This window comes from Crocodylus siamensis, chromosome 6 (assembly GCF_052110815.1).
Source record: "Crocodylus siamensis isolate JL-2025a chromosome 6, ASM5211081v1, whole genome shotgun sequence".
Taxonomy (NCBI): Eukaryota; Metazoa; Chordata; order Crocodylia; family Crocodylidae; genus Crocodylus; species Crocodylus siamensis.
Window position 1 is genome coordinate 17,513,979 of NC_143400.1, and position 21,337 is coordinate 17,535,315.

At 61.0% G+C, this 21,337-nt stretch overlaps 1 protein-coding gene across 1 annotated transcript; it reads right to left on the bottom strand.

Moving 5' to 3' along the window:
- Positions 1 to 8,058: 8,058 nt before the first annotated feature.
- PCP4L1 (Purkinje cell protein 4 like 1) lies at positions 8,059 to 19,599 on the bottom strand. The gene is made up of 3 exons (XM_090051962.1): positions 19,380 to 19,599; positions 10,547 to 10,601; positions 8,059 to 9,645 (listed from the first exon to the last, which is right to left on the bottom strand). Exons 1-3 carry the CDS (start codon positions 19,386 to 19,388, stop codon positions 9,506 to 9,508), a joined length of 204 nt encoding a protein of 67 aa, XP_089908088.1. The 5' UTR covers positions 19,389 to 19,599; the 3' UTR covers positions 8,059 to 9,505.
- Positions 19,600 to 21,337: the final 1,738 nt, after the last annotated feature.

Here is a 21,337-nt window from a genome sequence, read left to right on the forward strand (position 1 = left end):
GATCTGAACCTGCAGCCTTTTTTTCCAGCACAGGGGTCTGATTGCCAGGCCACACGTTATGCATTGGATGGCTGCTGCACTTTCATGTTCATCAGACAGAATGGATGGCAAACAGCGGTGCATCCTGTGGCAGGAAGCCACCTTTGTTTCTCCCCAAAATCTCTGTGCTGTGACAATTTGATTAGGATGGGCCCAGCAGAGGAGACACACCTTTACCCTATCTCTTTAGGTAACCTGAGCTGGCATGTGCAGTTGGAAGCAAAGACCAAGACTAGGATCCAGGGCCCCTGCTCAGCCAGGGCAGCAGCCACCTCACTGAGCCATGCCCAGCTGGCTTGTTCTCTTCCTCCTGGACCCACCTATCTCCCTGTCCTGCCTGCCCAGGGAGCCAGCTTCACAAGGAGGACTACAGCCTGCAAGCTGGTGGCCAGAGCACTGTGCTGGGAAGCTGAGATGCAAATGCAAATCCCTCTGGTGCAGAGTGCCTAAATATCCTGCTTACTGGACACATGCCCTAAGCCAGGTGTCTGTGGCCTGCAGATGTGGGGCTTTGGCAGTGTTCAGTGGTGGCGGAGCTTCTTCTGTTGTGTGGTGGGGGGAAGTAGTGGTGGCAGCTGGATCCAAGCACCCACCTACCTTTGATCCAAGAAAGATCATTCCAGCCCATAGCCCAGGCACCTGCCACTTAGGCCTGTGGCGTGCAGTCTGAGCCTGTCCACCGTCCCTGCTCACTTTACACCATATTTTGTACTGGAGCAGGGTGTAAATGCTCCCTCCTGCTCTGGCAGCATTTCAGAGCCACTGGAGGCTTTGGTAAATAACAGCATCCGCTCTGGGGAGCAGGCAGCTCCAGCCCGCAGCGTGCAGCATCTGTATCTCCAGGGCACACTACAGACAGCAATTAATGATGACCACCATCCAAAGCAGACTGGCTGCTGGCATTCAGAGTCCTGCATGCGATGTGGGACGGCAGCAGAACAAAAGGACTTGTGGGAATACGGTGTTATGGTGATAGCAGGGCTGGTGGAAATAAACAGGCTGCAAAAAACGAGCTTGGACGTGCTCAAATGGAAAAGTCAAGGCCTGGGAGACTGTCAAAAGGAAAAATCAAATCCCTTTTGTGGCCTACAGTTAGATACAGCCATGCGGTTGAACCCATTGCAGGCATCAGCTCAGGGTTAATGGCTCCTAGGCATTATAAGGCTGTGGGTGCTGTGCCAGTTCCCACCACCAATGCGCTGTGTGGCCCTTCTGGCATTTACGCGTAGTTAGGGATTGGGGTTCCCAGCAGCGTAGACATGTGCACTGCATGCAGACCGAGCAGGCTCAGTAGGCTACGCATGTGCCTGGCTATGCGTTATGTGTGTTGCTCAGTGAGCTGGATGATGGTCTAGCCTTAATCCCTTCCCTACCATGAAATCCTCTGTACTTTCCAATGCCTAGGAAATGCAAGGGCCAGGGGGAGGGCTGGAGAACAGGTACAAGAATGCCTGCCCTGGGACCTGGTAGTTTGTGCACTAGGCTGGAAAAGCAGAGGTGCAGAAGCTTTCCAGGCAAGTGCCCTGAGCTACTGGGGCTAAACCATGGGGTGTGCTCTCTTCTCTGGTGCTTCCAAGACTCATGTCCAGGAGTGTTAGGGCAAGGGTATAGCTCCTTTGCTGAGCAGCTGGTGTGGGGGGGAGACCTATATGCCTGAGTAATCTGCTATCTGAAGGTAGCTGATACTGCTCTAGCAGCATCACTCTGGTGGATGCAGAAGCCACCCCTTGCCGGTACGCTGTTGGGTGTAGGGCCACTTCTACTTGGCAAGGGCTCTCTGGGAAGCCATTCCACTCATCCTGCTCATCCTCTGGACGTGCTGCTGTGTGCTAGGCTGCTCCCATGGCCAGAAAGGGGCCACTTAGGTGACTAAAGGGAAGACAACCCCTTGGCTTTGCATTCATTGATTCTTATGACCTGGCAAGAGCAAAATGCGGCACCCCAAAGCAGTGAGAAGGGAGCATGCTCCACAGGAAGGTAAAGGACTGCTGGGGTTTACACACCTGGCAGGAACCAGGGCAGCAGCCAGCTGATCAGCTTGTGATCTGCCCTAAGACAAGCCCTAGCATGACACCCCTGCCCATGGCATTCAACCCAGCGCAGCTGCAAACTGCTTTATTCACCATTGTTTGAGGCAGCCCAGTTAACAGCGGACTGCTCAGGGGAGCAGGCACTTACAACCCAGGTCTCGTTTTGGACCATGAGGCTATGAGATGTTGCCCAACTTTGCTGGTCAGGTTATTCTGGCTTGGCAGGAGGGGCACTGCATGTGCAGACAGCCAGCGGGAGGTACTAGGCCAGTCACAACAGCAAAGTGTTGCTGGGAGTTAGCAAGCAGGGAGGCGACACGTGTGCCCACGACTAGGAGCCGTTTGCAGCGTGTGGTGGAACACACCCACGATGGGCACAGGCCATGTCCCCTCCTAGCAGGGGGCACAGCCCAGAGCTCCCTTCCCAGCTGGGTGCCCCAGCCACTAGGCTGCAGAGTCCAGCACCTGTCTCACATGTGTGTGCACTTCCCATGGTCACCGGATAAGATGAACAACAGGCATCAGCAGCGCAGGCGGAGTCCAGGGCTCCCTGCCAGGGACACAGCATTGGAGTCGGGCCCCTCCTGCCAGCTCACACTCTAGACCGGAGCAGTGTCTTCAGTGTGGGTGGCAAGCACTGCCCAGCCCTGTGTGGCCTACGGTTAGGGTCCTCAATAGCGAGGCAGGAGGGGTGGGCTCAAGCCCCTCTGGGTGAGGAGGGCCTAGATTGGGTCTCCTGCCTGCTGGACAACTGCCCTGTGAGCCTATTGCAGCAATTCCCAAGCAGCCCCTGGGGGGCTGCAGCCCCTGCTGCTGCCTTCCCACCCCGAGGCAGCCCTTGTACCAGCCCCTCACACCCCAGCATTGCCCTGCTGCCAGCAGGTAGACACGCACAGATCTGCGCTTTGCAGCCTGGATTGTCCCCTCCACTTCTCCCATGCTCCTGGGTTGGCAAGGGGAGCTGTGGGGATGGTCCCTGGCATGAGAGAGCCTGCAAACGCAGCCTCAGCAGAGGGGTACCAACCAGGAGTACCAGCCAGTTGGTACCAATTAAGGCACCCAACCTGGGGTCAGGAGGGGGCAGACAGTAAAAAGAGCAGGGCACACAGAGAGAAGCCCTGCTCCTACCACCCTGACGTGGCACCAGCGACATCAGTGATTCTCAGCCTGTTTAGTCTCAAGTCCCCTCTACCTCTATGCCTCTCAACTGGGGAGCCACAAAATTCAGAACAGTCATGGAGGGGCCTTGAGGCCAAAGAAGTAAAAACCACTGGTGTCAAGACAAATCCTTTGCTGAAAAAAAGATGTATTTGGTGTCATGTTTTAACAGTACAGCTCAGCACTGGCATGATTTCCTCTGACAGAGGAACAGAACACGTTATGTTTTGAAAAATACCTTTTGGGTATAAGAGTCACGTATACTGCTCATTTTAATCCAGAAAAAAGCAATGTCCCAGGTACCAAAAGTCTTGGAAATTCTGGTCTACTGAGGCAAAGGCAGGCTGAGCCGAGTGCAGCCACTGCCGTCTCGACTCTGCTGGCTAATTGTACAGTCTGCCGGGTTCGCTTTGTGCTCTCTCAGAAACAGGCTTCAGCCCTGCGTACCAACACTTGCTTCAGCCGTATCTCTACAACTTGGCTTGGGCCCGTGAAAATAGCCAAGGCTGGCAACAGTACCCTTGTACCACATTAGCAGCCATCCCACCTAGCTGAGGTGCAGCCAGCATTGATACACATGTATAAGCCAGGCCTTCTGTGCCTGTCATCCAGCTAGGGCAATGCACACGCACAATTCGCGTGCGTGTCATTTCAACATTGTATGTCACATGTGTTTCTGTGAGTCCCATGGCTCCGTCACAGTGAGACAGCTTTACTAAGACATCATTTGAGCACAGAGCATAGAGTGCACAGGACACCCATGCAGATACCAGTACCAACAGCGGTCCGCCAGTACTGATCTGGGACGGATGCAGGAACCGTGCCCCACCTCCTGGGGCTTAGAAGTTGCTCCAAGTCAATGGGTTCTGCTGTGAGGAGGACAGAGATGGCAGGGGAACCCATCCCTACCTAGGAGTGCTTCGTTATTGTAAGGAGAGTACTCCAAGTCCTGCCTGGGGCATCATACACTCACAGAGGGTTGGAAGGGACCTCAGGAGGTCATGTCTGATCCAACCCCCTGCTACATCATCCCAGCCAAGGCTTTGTCTAGCTGAGTTTTAAACACCTCCAAGGACAGAGGCTCTACAACCTGTCTGGGTAGCCTCTTCCAGTGCATTAATATCCTCCTCATGAGAAAGTTTTTCCTGCTATCTAACCTCAACTTCCCTTGCTGCAACTTGAGCCCATTGCTCCTTGCTCTGTCATTATCAGCCATCGCAGCTGCTGGGCGGAAGTGCGCTGCTCCAGTTTCCACATCTGCTGTTGGTCTGTGACCCAAGTCCCCCATGGCTGCACATCACTGACTCTTTTCCCCGTTTGGTTCATTTGTCACTCGCCAGCAGGGACGCTTTGCTCATTCCAAGTACCCAGAAAGTGCAGTGGGGTCTCAGGTGTCTGGTTGGGGGCTGAGCAGCTGCTATTCAGGTTGTTGGTAGAAGCTCTAGGACTAAGCCTGGCACTTTTCACTGCCCAGCAGCCCCTGGCAGAAGGGATCTCATGCCATGCTGTTGCTGCTGTTTCCCATTTCTATTCCGGTTGTCGCCTTCTCCAATGGGAACTTGAAACTTGCCATTCTTTAAATCACCCAGCTTGGATAATCTGTAAGACCTGGGATGACCCTGGCCACCAGACACCTACTGGAGTGACTTGCTACAAACCTGTTGCAGGCAAAGCACACACCCAGAGTTGGCAGGTTATCATCCAGCTGCCTGCCCCCCATAGCCATTCCTCTTTAAAAAGCCACTTCCTTGAAAAATGGTCATATATATTGCAAAAATTAAAAGGCAAAACAGTTACATGGCACAGGACAGTTCCCAAAGCCTGGCCAACAGCTGTCCTGACTCCGCAGTTGATCCAATAAAAAAAATTCCCAAACAAACCTTGCTTCTATGGATGCTATGACATGCAAAACACAGCACATACATGTCCCAAAACACACAGCATGCAAAAAACAAACCACAGGGAAAACTAATGGTGTATTCAAAAAAATAGTTTGCCCTTTGGGCAAAGACTAGTAACTCAAAAAGGCTCAGGAGAAACCTTGCTGAAGTTAGGATCCAGAAAAACTTTGCTTAACATCCTGTAGGAATGCAAGAGAATTGCTTTTTGTTTCTCAAAAGTCACCTAGGTAGGGTTGAAAACCGACTGCGCTGATGAGCTGCAAGGGAGATGTCAGGGTTTACAAAGGCCGTCAGATTTGGGTGAATGTCAAAGTTCCACCTACGTCCATAACACTGAGGGAGTTGCTTGCAAACACAGCAGTTTAAAACAGCAAAAGCTCCTGTGCCTAATGACATCAAATCTTTATGAACGGTTGAAGCTTTTTGTGCCAAGGCCCATGGTTGCTCCTTTCACACTGAGATGACCCTGGGGGAAAACAAAGACAAAATTGCCAGCAGAGCTCCAAACCTGATGGGAAGAGATCCTTACAAATGAGTCTAAGCATAGCTCTATGTTAAAAAGGAAAGGCTAATTTCTGGAAGAGCAGCCACAGCAGGGGGAAAGGCTTAGTCCTTTTATCTATTGTCGCTGCTTTTGGGAACACAGACCAAGCCGGTGGCTGGGTGCTGTTTTTTCCTAATTGGTTTCCGTGCATTTAATATGCTCATCCCAAGTTCTTAGCCTATTTTTCCCCAGCTGTAGCTTTAGCTCCTTTCTTAACTGCTTTCTTGACAAACACAGCTTGTGTCCCCCTTGCTGCCTATTCCATTTGCACATGACAGCAGTGTTGCCACAGCTGACTCCATTCAGCTTCTGCTGTGAATCCCTAATTTGCTGTCTGTTAGGTTTAACCCTTTCCTTGAACACGCTGCTCTGCTTAACGGAGCTGGTTGTTCCTGAAAATCCCTCTGATTTCTTTCCCCCGCAAGACAGGCCTGGTGCCTTGCACATAGAGGCTCCTGGGTCTGGTAAGACAGTCCCCTCTGTGACCCTCCCGCTGTGGGCGTCCCCACCTGGCTGGGATCACAGGGAATCCCTTGTACAGTAAGGAGGAGATTCCCTTGCAGTGTGTTTCACGCACAGCGTGCTGCAACAGCAAGTCCTTTCCCTCGTCAAAGGGCAGATGGCACAGCTGTGACCTTGACACAACCTTGACAATCGCAGATCAGGGAATGCAGTTGTGTGGGCACCAAGACGCTGTGCTGAGCACGTCCCACCTCCTTACTCCCTTTCTGATCACACAGAACTACATCTTCAAAGCCAGCTGGTGCCGAGCTGACCGTGGCTTGCTCCCGGCAACGCTTCTCCATCTGAGCACGGGCTCCGAGCTCCTGGACTTAGCATCCTTCCTCGCATCCAAACCTCCTGGGACCCAAGGTTGTCCGCCTGGTTCAGACCTGTTCTGACCCTGACCAGCCCAGCTGGTTCTGGCACCCCGAGGGGCACCAGAACATTACCCCGAAAGGAGGGGCAGAGACTACAGCCCATCTACACATGGACAGCAACACGCACAGAGATGCAAGGTACCAAGTCTTCCTTGGGGCGTTGGCCCCATCTGATGGGTGTTCCCCAGGGGCTGAGCTCCAGCCTGTTCCTCTCTAGCCAAGCAGAAGCTAATGGCCTGCGTAACCCGCCAGCTTCAATGCCCACGTCCGTCTCGCGGCTGGCTGGGTCTTCTCTTCTGGGCCGACTGCCCATTGGAGAAGCAGGGCTTGAGTTTGCTTTGTAGTAGCTTTTACCAGACCTGCCACATAGCCGGGCAGGACGTCAGATGTGCTCTGGAGCATGCAGCGCCCTTCTTCAGGGACTTTTCTCTCGGGTGGCTCAGCACAGCCCAACAGGGCAAGTGCTGCTGGAAGACAGCCACTGGCCTTGGGTCACCCGGGGGAGCTCAGGCAGAGATGTTTCTTGGTGCATCTCACCCTTCACCCCCAGCTCGAGGACCTTTTCCAGGGGATTCTCCCCCCACCCCAGCCCTCTCCGACAGTGCAACGGGCACCGACTCCAAATCCCGAGCCCGGTGCTGGGCACAATCTTTCCCTGGGGACCGACAGAGACAAACCATTTCAATGGCAGAAGCGAGCCATCCCCAGGCTGCAGAGGACCCAGGCCCCAGACAGCTCCATCTCCTCCGGCTGGCACCAATCCAATCCACACAGCAACTGGGCTGCGGGCAGCCTCCCAGCTCCATCCATTGCACCTCTGTCCCCCTTGGCTACAGTGGGGTAACGCAGAGCTCTCCACAGGGGTCTTAAAACCCCTACCCAGAGGCCAGACCAGGGCTCAGTCGCGCTCCCAAGCATCCCATGAGCACTGTGCTGGCAGTGGCAGGAGGGACCGGGTGCATTTTCAGCCACCACATGTGTACACATCTCCCTCCAGCATGGGATGTGCTGGCCCATGGCCCTCCACCAAGTGGCGGCAGCTCAACTCAGTTCCTTTCTCTGCTCCCTTCCCATCCTGTAGCCACGTACTTCAGGGCCACACTCACCTCTGGCCAGTGAAAGCCCAAGCCTGACCCATCTGGCATGTGGAGAGCAGGGGCCAGGCTCGTGCCTGTCTCAGAGTCTGAGACAAGCATCTCCCTAGGCCAGCCCCCTGGCAGGAGGCACGAGTGGCTTATAACAGGGAGAGAGAGCTGGCACGTGGCACCACGCCGAGCCAGAAGCGCTCCACAGGGCACTTTCCTCAGAGCCCCCTCTTACCAGCACTGCTCTGGCTCACTTGTCCCAGGCTGGCAGCTCCTGGCTCGGCAGCAGGTTGGGGCGAGAGCCCTAGTGCTGCCCATGCCTGCAGTGCTCTGCGCCACCCAGATAGAGCCAGCTTTGGGCCCTGCTGGGCACCCCCAGGCTGAACCACGAAGCACAGGCCAGGCCAGACCAGACACCGTTCCCAGAAGTTTTATTATTTAAACATGCTAAAAGACTCAGTCCTCGAAGCAGCAGGGGCCGTGCCGCAGGGTAGGGATGCCTCCCCAGGATTGGCCACGCTTGGAGTGGCGCAGTGGGCTCCGGGGGCTCAGGCTGCAGGCCCCAGCGTGGGGGCAGGGTGGCTGTCTGGCTCCGAGGTTGAGATGGCCAAGGCCTGAAGTGCCGGGTGCGGGCGGCCAGAGCAGGAGGGGCAGCTCTGTGCCTGCAGCAGAGGCACAGCAACGGGGGTGGGAGGGGGGCAGGGGGCCTAGCATTGAATCTGTAGCCCCAGATTCTGCCCAGTGACAGCTCACAGACAGGGCAGGAGGTATGGGGGGCACCTGCCAGCTTTGGGAGCCCCTGGGCCTGGAGCTCAACAGCTGCCTTCGCTGGAGGGACCTGGTACCTGGATGAGCACAGGCTGCACAGGACAGCACCCCAGACTCCTGTGCCCCCACAGCCCTGCTGTGTCCAGCTTTGCTCTGCTCTCTCCACCTAGCCCATCTCCTCACCCTTCTGCTCCTGGCTTACTTTCCCCACTGCAGGTTGCAAGGGACTGGGGGGTACTTTCTCCACTCTACCCTTTGCAAGGGTGGAAGTCAGGAGGGCCAGGCTCCACCACACCCACGGTGGATGGGGGAGGGAGAAAGATGCTCTGGTCCTTTGATTTCTACCGTTGCTAACACAGGGAGGCTTGGGGGGCAGGGGCTGCATCCAGCTCCAGCCGGCCAGGACTCTGGCCCAGGGCCTTGCTACTCCACTGGGTTCTGCACCCTGCTCGGCCCCTGGATGCAGCTGCCCCCAAGGTTGCCAGGGCTGGCTGCAGCTTCAGGATAGCAGGCACCACCAGAGAAAACAGACTTGCCCCCACTCAGCACCATATAAATCCAGCCCTCTCCTGCCTGGCCCTGAGGATAATGGGGGTCCTGGAGACATGGTGGGTCCCCCCTGGCTGGCCTGACAGAGCTAGGTGCACCACAGTACCGTATCCTCCAGCTGGCTCTAGCCCTGTGCCCTTCTGGCTCGTGCTCCCGCCTGCCTTGAGTCCCCTAACCCTGTCTGGCTCTAGTGCCCCTCAGTTCAGGGGCTTTCCCACGGCCTGCCCCTGCCCAGCTCTGTTGCCCCACAGCGAGAGCCCCCGGGCAGGTCTCACCCCTCAGGCGGGCTCAGGAGCTGGCAGGAGGGGCTCGGCCCAAGGACCCTGCCCGCCCTTGGCAGCTGTGGGGGTGACGTCATGGCTGTGGGAGAAGAGGGCACGGTGGCTCTGACCTGGGTGCAACTGGGCGTGGGGAGTCCCTCAGCCCGACTTGGGGCACCTGCCCCTGCCGGACGTACAGAGCAGCAACACAGCAAGAGCCTAGTCTGGGGGCGGGATGGCATGGGGCAGGGCAGGGGGTGTGCGGGGGCATGGGGGGCAGGAGCAGCCCCTCAGGGGTTGGGGTCCTTTTTCCGTTTCTGGAAACGGCGGAACTTGCCCTGGATGGCCAGCGCGGCCTTCTCGGTCTCAGGCGCGTTCAGGTCTATGTCAATCTCCTCCTCCTCCACCTTCTTGGAGTCCCCGGCCTTGCCTGCAGGGAGAAGCAGCCGCAGCAGTAGCCACGTGGCCCCCACCTCCCCCCAGCTGCGAAGCGCAGGGCACTGCACTGTCATGTGCCCCATGCGGGCACCGGGAACCAGGCAAGACCCACCAGATCTCCCATGTCCCCCAAAGTACAAGTCACCTGGGCCACTCCCCGTGTCCCCAGCTCTCTGGGGCTTTTGTCCACCACAACCATGACCCTGTGCAGCCTGCGCCCCCACCCCATCTTCCCAGGAGAAGGCTGCACCCAGAGGTGCAGCACCTCGGCTCCTGGGGGGTGTAGGGTCCAAGGAGCACCCAGGCAACTCCTGAGCCAGAGGGAAGCATGCACAGGCCCTGTGGGCAGCCTCCTGGCACATCCCTGGGCAGCCCCTCTGGTGTGGGGCCCTGACCAGAGCCAGGAGGGTGCCCAGCCAGCCGCATAGTGCCCAGGCCCCAGTGACTTCTTGCACGTGCTGTAGGCCAGGGCCAGGATGGCGCTGTCACTCCCTGTTCCCCTCATTAGCATCAATGACCATAATGGGATGTGGCAGCATGGGAGGCCCTGGCCGCAGCCAGCAGGCAGCCTCGGTCACGGGGCTCACGGGGCCAAAGGGTCACTCTGTCTTCTTTGCAGTTCCCCAGGCCTCTGCTGATGCAACGTTGCGAGCTGTGCCATAGCAAACACCACCCTGGGCACCCCTGCCCCCTGCCCTGCAGCTCCAGGACTGCTGGAAGCAGGGGCTGCACTGGGCAACATGTAGCGCGTCCTGCGCTGCCCCCTTGCTCAGGGCAGCAGGGGATCGGGGCCTTTTCTGCTCCCTTTGCTGCAGGAACAGATCTCTCAGCTCCACAGACAGCACCTCCGTCTGCCAGGGCAGCTGAGCTGGAGCACCGCCCGCTGCACTCACCTTTCTGCTGGCTGCCGGGAGCCTCGGTGGGGGAGGGCGACGCATTGGAGCCGAGCTGCAAGGAGAGAGGTGCTCGTTACACGTGCTGCTCAGCCACACGGCGTGCATCCTGTGCACAGCAGCCACGGGGACTGCATGGGAATCCCTGGAGCAGGCAGGAGGCCTGCCGAGCATGGCCATGCAGGCCCTGGAAGCTTGGGCACGGCTGGGGCTTGTGGCCCGATTGCAGCGCACAGGGGCTGCCACAGTGCCCTCCTCCTGCCAGACCCCACAGGCCCCAGATTCTGCCCAGCAACTCCAAAGGCAGCCACGGCACACGCTCGCTTCAACCTGCAGAGCTCAGCTGCCTTGGCCCAGCCGCCACATGCAATGCACGCACGACTGCCCCGACATCTCCGCCCCACCCTGCAGCAGGATGCCTGCAGCCCCCATCCCGCAGGCTCAGAGGAGGACGTGCCCCAGCAACTCCACACAAACTGTACTGGCCGTGTGGGGGAGAGAGCTGGCAGCCCCTTGCCCACCCCTCTGTGTGCCCCCAGCTGTAGCAGGGGCACAGGGCTGGGCAAGAAACTGTGCAACACTCAGGCATGCAGTATCCTTCCCTTTGCCCCAGTGGGCGGCAATTTGGAGGTACAGGGTAGGGGCACCGACTGGCACCACATCAAGACTGCTGGCTCCGGTGGGGGCTGTCTTCCCTCGTGCTGTGTCTGGCAAGAGCTCGAACTGCCCCCAGGTGTTAGGGATTTCCCACCTCCTTGTGCCCACAGGCTTGGAGTTGCCCTGGTGGAAGCCAGCAGCTGCAACCTGCCCTGCCAGCAAGCCCCACATGCCCATAGACACGTACAGACAAGGCAGCAAAGGCTGGTCCACCCTGTCGCCCCTGCCCGGAGGCTGCAAGATACAGAAAGGCTTTCTATGCGGCTGGTTCCTAGGGACCACGTCAGTGGCTCCCCCAGGCTTGGGCTCCTGCTGGCTACGTGGCAGCTTGTCCTGCCTTCACTCCTCTCCTGGTCGCCCACACATGCAAGTCGCAGTGCCAGCAGGGCAGACCCATGGCCCCAGGACCTGATTGATCCTTGCAACTCTGCCCATCTCCGAAGGAGCCTGGACTACTCTCTCCACCCAGCCGTCCTGTGTGGCCTCTGCCCTGGCCACCATGCTGGGAGTCATGCACCATGCCCAGAGCCCACAGGGGCCCTGACAAGACATGGCAGCAGGGAGGGCCAAGGATCCCTGCCATCAGGGGACCAGCTCCAGTGCCCGCAGGGCTGGTTGGGTGTGCCACCACAGCTGCAGAAACTGCCGAGCCGGGGTTAGGCACCAGCAGCATCAGCATTGCACAGGCCATGCACAGGGCTGTGGACCCAGGCCCTCCCAAAGCAGAGACCCTAGCCATCAGGCCTGCGCCCCAGGGAGCGAGTGCCCCACTGGTGCTGCACAAGGCAGGCAGGGGACCCCCAGCATCCCTGCCGCCAGGAAGCAGCAGACAGCACAAGGTGGACAGACCCGTACAGGAGGAGCTGCCTGCAGCAGACCGGGGTCAGTGAAGTCCTGGGAGGTGAAGTGAGGTTGGAGGCCTGGGCTGGCCCCATGCCCTGCCCCTGGTTATAGCCTAGTACCAGGACCGGCTGGGAAGCTGCTTGCAGGATGGGGCCAGCATTATGCCGCGAGCCGATTACTAGCCCGCTTTGTTACCCTGCTCCTGGGGCAGTGTTGTTATTGGAGCCCAGGGCTCCCTGATGGCCCCGGCATTGCTCAACCTCCCTCCGGTGTACCTGTGGCTGCTGGTGGGACCCAGGTCCAGAGGTACCCTGGGCTGCCTGCGACGTCCAATTGTTTCCTGTGGGGCACCCCACAGGACTGCTCCAGCCCCTCCCCAAGCTGTGGGGGCACAGGGAGATGACACACAGCGCCATGGGAGCCCCCACGACCACTGCCTGCCCTGCCCCAGGTACCCCATGAGGAAAGGCTGGACCTGCCCCCCAAGGCAAGAGCCCCCACAGCCTGTCCCTGGGGCACCCCATGGGGAGAGGCTGGGCTGCGTGGTGCCCACCCTGGGCAGTCGCTGCCTCCCCCAGCACGCGCACGAGACCCCCTGCTGCGTGCGGCGCTGCTGCTGCGCGGCGCTGCAGGGAGGTGGCTGGCTCCCAGCACAGCCCTTTTGTTTTCAGGTCACGTCCGTTCCCATCCCCGCTCCCTCTAAAAATAGCAGGACGATTATTTTTGTTTTCATTCCATTGTGGCTTTCCGCGGGTCACGAGCTGGCAGCTCCCCCGTGCCAGGCGGGCGCCCCCCCCAGTTCTGCAGAGACCAACCCTGACCCCCAGCACAGCACCCCTCCCCACCTACGGCCCGCCATCCCCGACACGCGCCAGCCACGCCATGCCACGCGCTGTGCCGGGAACTCCTGCCCGCGCTGACCGCAGCAGCCAGGTGGGGCTGCCCAGAGTCTCCCGGAGGCCGAGCCAGGCGCCTCCCAAGCTGGCGATGCATGGAGAATTCCCCGGCTCGGGGCCAGGCAGGCAGCCTAAAATGGAAGTAAATGCAAGGCAGAGAATCACCCCTGCGCCGTTTTCCAGCCCAGTGCTCCCAGGCACAGTCCTCTGGACCCCAGCCGGGCCTGCTCCCTCGCTGCCAACCCCCAGAGCCACCTCCCAGCCCAGGCGCAGCTGCTCCCCTCCTCCAGGGGAAGCCACCCCAGCCTGCCAGCCCTGGACCCCAGGTGCCTTTGCTACCTGGTGTGACCTCCATGGCCCCATCCCAAGGTGGCAGCTGCAGCTTTGCACATAGCACTGCGGCAGGGGGTCCTGGAGCAGATCAGCCTAACTCACAGAGCAGCCCCATAACCCCTCACCCCCAGGGGAGCCCAAGGCCCTGGCCTGCTGCTCCTGGATCGTCACAGCACCTCTGGCTGGGAAACACAAAGCCCCTGCCTGAGCCTTGCATGCATCATGCCCTGGCCAGCAAGGGGAGTCCTAGACATCCCCTGCCCCATCCATGGGCTTCAGTCACTCAGCTGCATGGGCACCAGGGCCCGCAGGCAAAGCTGCAGCTGCGAGAGCTGCAATACAGGCTTGTGAAGTTGCTGGCAGCCACCAACAGTGATTTGCACCCACGGCCCATGAGGTGTTGCACCTAGAGCTGGGCATCCCCATGGATCCATGGGGAACCACAGTGCCCAGGATGGGGCCGAGCTGAGGGCTCCACTGCACCAGCCCTGCTGCTTCCAAGAGCAGAGGGCTTGTCACATAGCCCAGCTCAGGCCTGCACAGCTCCCCCATTGCACCCAGCCCCATGATCTCCCTGCAGGCCAGGAGCCTCCATCATGCCAGGTCCCACAGCCCCACACCCTGCCCCAGCCAGGAGCCCCCTGGCACTGGTGCTACACATCTCCGATGGAAGTGGGGCTCCCCATTGTACCAAGTCTCATGGGCACCCCAGGCATAGAGACCCCAGTAATAAGGCCTCTGCCCCAGTGCACGCACTATCTGTGAGATATGCCAGGCCTAGGGCACAGCCCCTCAATCCCCTCGTGCTCCAGCAGCATCTCCCTCTCTCAGGGGAGCCCCATGCCTGGCCTGGGGCAGCCCAGCCAGCCCTGCTGAGCTGCCCCTAGCAGTGAAGAGCAGGGGAAATGCTCTGCACTGGACTTGGCTCTCCTGGAAAAACCTATATCCAGGCCCCACTCACACTAGGCATCACAGACCCCAAGAAGGGGCTAAGGAGAGGAAGGCACCGGCTGGAAACACCACGCCAGCCAGACTGGGGGGCAAAATAACATGGGGACAGCACAATCTCACAGAGCCAGAGCCCCAGAGCAAGGCTCTCCTCTGGGCACGTTGGGGCTGCAGAGGGGGGGAACACAGGAGAGAAGTGGGGCACCAAGGAGCAGGTACAGCTACAGCTCAGCCCTCAGGGTCGCCCACACCCCTGACCCACATTCCCTGCCTGCATGGGAATCCTGCACCTGAGCCAAGCAGCTCATGGGGGGGAAGAGGGGCAGTAGGGTCCCCTTGGCAAGACAGGGACAGGACCCTCCTGCTGCTCCCTTGCAGGCTGGGTAGACCCCCGCCTCCCCTTAATCTGCTAAGCTGCTCTGTGCAGCAAGCAGATCTGCCTTCCCTGGAGAGACCCTCCTAATTATCCCAAGCCGGCGCTGCGCCAGCACTGCCAGCTGCTGCTGGAGATGCAGCATCACTGCATGGCAGGCATCCCCCTCCCTGCATCACAGCCCTGGTGCCCCTCGCTGTGTGGTACAGCGGGCATCTCGCCACTGCTACCTCTGCAGCTTCCCTGCATGGAAGCTGCCATCCAAATTGCTCCAGGCACCAAAGAGCTCTCCTTGCTCCCTCACCAAGAGGCCCTCCTGGGAGCTGCCCTTGCCCGCTCCTCACGGCATGCACTGGTGCAGGGGCAACCTGGTTGCAACCCACCCTGTCAGGGCTCTCCCTTAGCTCCTGGGACAGCAGCAGCCTAACACCTTGGCGGGACTTGCCACTGAGGCGACGCCACCTCCCTTCCCCACAACAGTAGCCTCCAGGTAGGGTGCCCATCACCCCCCGGCAGGGTGCCCATCACCCCCGGGGTGCAGCCCACTTTGGCCACAGGGACGCACCAGCACAGCAAAGTCTGCAGAAAATGCAAGCTGGGGGAGAGGAAATAAAGAGAGGAGGGCTCTTCACCTCCCAGCCCAGCACCCTCTACCACAGGCTCCCTTGACATGCTCTCCTCCCTGCCAAAGGGCCAGGCCCTGTGCTGCCACCCCTGCCCCACATAGCAAGTGCTCCTGGACACCTACAGCTCTTCTCCCTGCTCTCGTATGGCCCCACTCGGGCAAGTCCACAGCACCCTTTGCTGATCCAGGGGGCACAGTCTTACCCCAAGGGGAGTTGCTCCACCCAGGTTGACCCCTCCAACCCATGCTTGGTGCCCCCCACAGCAGCTCACAGCAGGGATAACCCCAGGTTGCATACACAGGCCACCCAACATGCACAGGAACATAGACCCAAACACACTAGTTGCCACCACCCTCAGCATCTATGGGAGCAGAGGTGCAGTCTGGCCCCAAAGAAGACGCAGGAGCAGAACACAGGAGCCAGGCAATTACCCTCGTAGTGAAACAATGCCCCCACACCCCACAGCTGCTGGGCTGCTCCAGTGAGAGCCTAGGCCAAGGCACACATGGGCTGGCACTGCTGTTCATGAGGGCTGTGGGGATCACGGCAGGAGCATTGGTGGGGTGGGGACAACTCGCAGGCAGAGCCGGGGCCAGAGACAGCCACCTCTGGTCACACGTAGGGCCAGGTACCCCCTCAGCCCAGATCAACCCTATGAGCTCTCACCTGCCCTACCCCCAGTGATGCTGGGAAAGCCAGCCAGCAGCAGGGGCAGGCACCTGCACAAGAGCCACCCCCTGCTGCATCTCCATTCCTCGTGCCCCATGGGCTGAGTGCTGCCTGCTCTGCCCCGGCTACCTGCCCCCTGGGGTCAGAACACAGGCAGGGCTCCACACAGGGCCCTCTCCTGGCTCTGCCAGGCAGATGCTGCACCCCAGAGGCAGCTGCATCTCCATGGTGCTGCAGGATGGGCAGAGCTGTGGACATGTGCCACCCAGCCAGGGCACCAGCACTCCCTGCTATAGCGCTAAAGCAGAACCAGCAATGCCAGGGTCACAGTAGGCCACATGTGCAGCTGCTTGGAGTATCACACAGCAGTGAGGACAGTCACCTCCTCCAGGACCAGCAGCACAGGAAGCTGAGACTCCCCAGCAGCTATGAAGGTCTACGGCCCAGTAGCAGAAGTCCGCAGCCTCATACCCACCCCTTCCTCCATCATAGCGCACGGCCCTGGCAGCAGCCTGAGGAGTGAATCAATGCAAGCAGAAAGGGCCCCATTAGCAGAGGCAGCATCCTCCACTCCTGGCACATTTCCTGCCCCCAAGGACAGACAGTACCCAAGCTGCCAAGTCAATGGCGCGGCCAGACCAGGTCCCAACCAGGAGCCGCAAGCTGCCCATCTCCAGCCTGCTCGGCACCACAAGGCTGCACCGTGCCCCCAGAACAGATGCTGCTGCCAGCACTGCAGGGCACAGGGACGGTTTCAACATGGGGAGCCAGCCTCTATACCTACCAGCCCAACCTTGGCCATCAGGGGCTCCAGGCCTGGGCAGCCAAAGTCTGAGGCCAGCTCCTGCTCAGAGACTTGAGGGCCCAGAAGATTCCCTGCACCCCCCTGCAGTGCTCAGAGCCAGTCCAAGGGCAGCTAGTGAGACACAGGGGCTCTCCATCTCCAGTGGAGCTGGAAGAGAGACCCTGCCTGCAGTAGCCCTCTCCACCCCTGGCTGCATCTGCCTCTGTGCAGCACCAGCACAACGGGCTCCATGCCTGGCTTCAGCTGAAGCTCTTGGCTCCACACCAGCACTCCTAGATATATGGTACCGCATCACTGAGGGGCTGACCTGCCCACACCATGCACAGCAGGGTGCAGGGAGGGGCCAACAGGCAGGTGGGACCTCTAGGCTGCACATTCACAACAAACTGCACCACAGGCTGAGGCAGCCCGTGCACAGCTGCACGCTCAGGAAATGCTACCATGCACTGTGGAACTGCACCCCGCAAGGCAGCACCCACATCTCTGCACAAGGTACATGTACCCTGGCAGGGGCATGTCTGCAGCCACTGCCTGCCTGGTGGGATGGAGGGCATACCCCTCCTCCCTTTGCACCCTGCTCACCTGCTGCCAGCATGGTTTGGGGCAGGGCATGCCTGCCTCCAGCAGAAGCGTAGAGCCACACGCAGCAAAGTTTGTGAGCAAATCAATTGGCTGAACAATCGCACTGCGCTGCTGGAAACACAGCAGGCAGCATGACCATCCCAAGCCTCAAGATTCACTACCTAGGACCCACAGAGCTGCTATCTTGGTGCACTCGGGTGTCCTGGCCAAGCTCCAGGCAGAACACGGAGCTCACACCAGCAGGAAGTCGCATAGCAGAGCCTGTCCCAAGCGGTTGCAGCTTCTGGCCCCAAGTGTGACAGGGTCCCAGCAAGCTGCTTAGCATCACCCGAGGCAGGAGCAAGTCACCCTCGTCACCTGCTGCTAAAGTGACATGGGCCAGCTGGGAGCAGGCCCCTACCCCAGGCTCAGAGCACCAAAGCAACTGGGGGATTTCTCCCCTCTCCAGCTCAGGGGTGCTGCCAGCAGGCACCGGCCTTATGTGGGGAAGCTGTCTCACCCTACCCAGTGCTCTCGGAGAGACCGTGCCCAGAGGAGGAAAAAGGTGGGAGGCAGCTGCCCCTGTGCACAGGAGCCTGCCTAACCTCTCCCTTGACTACAGGGCCCAGGACAAGCATCCCAATCACTTCCAGCCTCTCACGTGCGCTGGACCACTGCAGCCCCAGCAGCACCTGAACGCAGCCAGTCCAATGCCCCAGGGTAGAGTCCGCCTGTTCCCATGGAAAGGCAGAGGGAGCCCAGGGAAGGGTACAGCCCATCGCAACTGGGGCGTGGAGTCCATGCCACAGAGAGCACGACAGACCAAGGCAGAGGGGTCCACAGATGGCACAGCAGGCGAGCCAGCCAATCAGGATGAAGAGACAGAACTGCAGGGGAAGAAAGTGAGCCAATCACAGCACAAGAAAAGAGGCTATGAAGGGGGGCAAGTGGCCAGCGAGGAGTGGGTGCCCCTGGAGGGAGTTTGCTGGAGGCAGGGTGGGGCCGGAGCCCTGCAGACGTGACCCAGGACCAGGCCGGGCCAGGGACCAGAGCTGGCAGCAGACATCCTGCCTAGGACCCCAGGCTGCGGTGGGGGAAAATATCCTCTCCCTGCGCCTGGTGGGAGCTGGGCCCAGACCGGAGGAGCTGCGAAGGGCCCAGGGACATTTCAGGTCAGGGCTGGTGCAGCCAGCTGGGTGGGGGATGCAAGAGGGAGGCCTGCAGAGGTAGTTTCTTCCCTGGACACACCAGCCCTGCCTGGGACCACAGCTGCATCCCTCCCTGCCCTGCCGACAGCCCCTCCCCCAAGGAGCATGGTGCCTGGGGGCTTTTGGCCCTACGCATCTACCTGCAGGTCAGGATGCTTCAGCTCCACTGACAGACCGGGGCTTGGCAGCGCAGCGCCGGCCCCAGCCTGCTCTGCAAAGCACGGGGTGGCTGTCTGCGGTGCCCAGCCCTACAGGGTCCCAGGTGCACAGCCCGCCTGCAGGCAGCACAGAGGGAAGGTCTCACCGGCTGGGCGCACAGAAGCCAAGTGGCCGAGAGCCCCATGCCCTCCCGGGAGCAGGGGCAACGCTCCCTCCTCTCCCCGGTGCTCTCTCCCTGCTGCTGCAGGGGCTGGAGTCACCGAGCCGGGAGCGCTGGGACCAGGATGAACCGCAGCCCCGGCAAGCTTGGGTGCTGGCACGGCCACTAGTCCGCCTTGCCCCGCCACGCAGCCTGGTGCCACGGCCAGCCACCTGGTGCCACGTCGGATGCCCAGCAGCACCCCCAGCAGGGTGGAGCCCACCCGGCTGCCGTCCCGCAGCTCCGGCTGGGGCAGGACCGGCCGCCTTGGAGCCCCGCCAGCGGGGGGGGCCGGGGCCAGCAGCACTGCCCCGCTCGGGGCTCCCCGCCGCACCCCGGCCCCCCGCCTGGGCCCCTCGAGTGATGCCGGCCACCGGGGGAGCAGCGCAGCCTGCCCGATGCCTCCTCTCTCAGGGAAGGAGCCCGGCTCCCCCGGGGAGACACCCCCTGCCCCGCACGGCAGCCCCGCTCCCTGCCCGGCCCCGGGGCCGCGCGGCGCCCGGGGAGACCCCCGCCCAGCCCGGGGGACCCGCCACCCGCGGGGTGCAGCCCTCACCTCGCTCATGGCGCGGGCGGGCGGGCGGCGCGCGGCGCTGCGGGACGGTGCCGGGCGCTGCCGGCGGGTCCGGTCGCTCGCTCCGCGCCCTCATTTATAGCACGTTGCCGGCCCCGACGCGGCGGCCCCGTGACTGACAGCGGCGGGCAGCCAATTGCGCGCGCCCTGCGCCTGCTGCAGTGCCGGGCCGCATGGACGGGGCGGGCCGCGGGGGGGCGGAGCCCAGGGCCGGGACCGCCCCCCCGACGGCTGCGCGCGGCGCCGCCTTCCCGCGCCGGCCTCGGGGCAGCCGCCCCGTCCCAGCGCTGCCCCGCCCCCCCGGGGCCGCGACAGGAGCCGGCGCCCGCGTCAGCCCGGCAGTGGCGGCGCCGCCCCGGCACCAGCGCCCTGCCCGCGCCCGCAGCCCCGCTCCTCCGGGGGACTCGCCACGTGGCCGGCTGGCTCCCCGGCCCCTGCGGGCGCCGTGGTGACAGGAGCCAAGGCTGCAGCTGCCCTGCCCCCGCCCGATAGCTGCGGCCCACGCCCGGCCTGTCCCACGAGAACTGTTGAGAGCTGGGAGACTCTTGTTTCGAGCTGGCACAAAGTTGAGATCCTCCCAGTTTCCCCAAACCAGCCTCGTGGCTCCGGGCTGTAGCAACGCCGCCTGTGCTTCAGGCGGATCAAGCACTTCCCGGTGTCTGTGCTGCGAACAGATGCTGTTTCCAAACCACCGCTCCGGGCTGCGGCGCTCCGAGCCTTTGGCATCAGGCAATGTCAGAGCGTTTCCAAGTGGGGAGCTCCTCAGGGCCCGCGCCGCCCCGAGCACGCGGGGTCCCAGGCATGGGGGCTTCTGACAGGAAAGCTCTGTGCCAACATAGTCCCAGCCAGGCTGGGGGGGGCCAAGTCCTCCAGCTGCTTCCTAGGAGGCAAATGCTCCCGGAAGGAGCTGGAGCCCCCAGCTAGACACCCCAGACATGGCTGCTCCTGCATCCAGCCTGACCTGCTAGTTGCAGAGCTGATCCATGTTCGCAGAGCCCTGCCACTTAGCCTGGCCCGGGTGAAGTGGTTCCCTTGCAGCCTCACCCCTTCGCAGTTGAATCTGTGGGAAAAGCTGCCTGACCTCCCCTCCAGTTGAGCCCTAGTGCATGTGACCCCTCCCCACGCCCGGTCCTGCTGCAACTCCTTGGCCACTGACGCCCCGGGCGAGGGCAAGGCCAAGGGTCAGGTTTGTGTGGGAGCTGCCCGCAGCAATGAGGAGAGGGTGGAGCTGGGGCACCTAGAAGATCTGCCACATTTGCTCCCGCCCGTGGGGCAGGGATCCCCCCTAGACTTGACAAATGCAGAAGATGCAGGTGGCTTTATCCCTGTAGTTGTCCTCGGGTTTGCGGGAAATCGTGATGACCCTCTGTGCACCGCATGGGGCTTGTGGGAGTCAGGAGCCTCCTAGGCTGGCTGCAGCCCAGAGGGGTTTTTGGGGACACGGATCACGGGTCATTACCTCCAGCATGTGCCTGTAGTTCTGGAGGGTTTGAGGGATGAGGTCTCACTACTGCCGTGGCCCAATTAACACCCATTGCCAGGGAAACAGGCAGAGAGGAGGGGTGATGTGGGGAGTAGGCTGGCAAGGGGATTTGGATGGGCAGGAAGCAGAGCAAGCTACGGGCTCCGTGACCTTGCTGGGCAGGTGTTTAGTGGAACAGGAGAGGCGCGGGCAGCACGAGGACTGCTCCACATGGGAGAGGTCTGGAACGACAGGTGTACCAGCCCCAGCAGCGACTTGTCTATCCCAGCACCATGGGGCGGCAGGCAGTGCTGAGAGCCAGGTGTGCGCCAGCTCGGTGCAGAGGACCCGGGAGGCAGGCACAGCAGTGAGATGCGGGCAAATCCTCCAAGACAAGGAAGGCTCTGTCCAAGGGAAGAGCGATGCCTGTAGGTGCAGGGGCCCTGCCTCTAGGCACCCTGGGCAGGGTGACCAGGGG

Excerpts from the sequence above, each read along its gene's own strand:
- PCP4L1 (XM_090051962.1), bottom strand. Across the intron at positions 9,646-10,546 it reads TCCCGGCAGCCAGCAGAAAG|GCAAGGCCGGGGACTCCAAG; the intron begins GTGAGTGCAGCG and ends TTCTCCCTGCAG.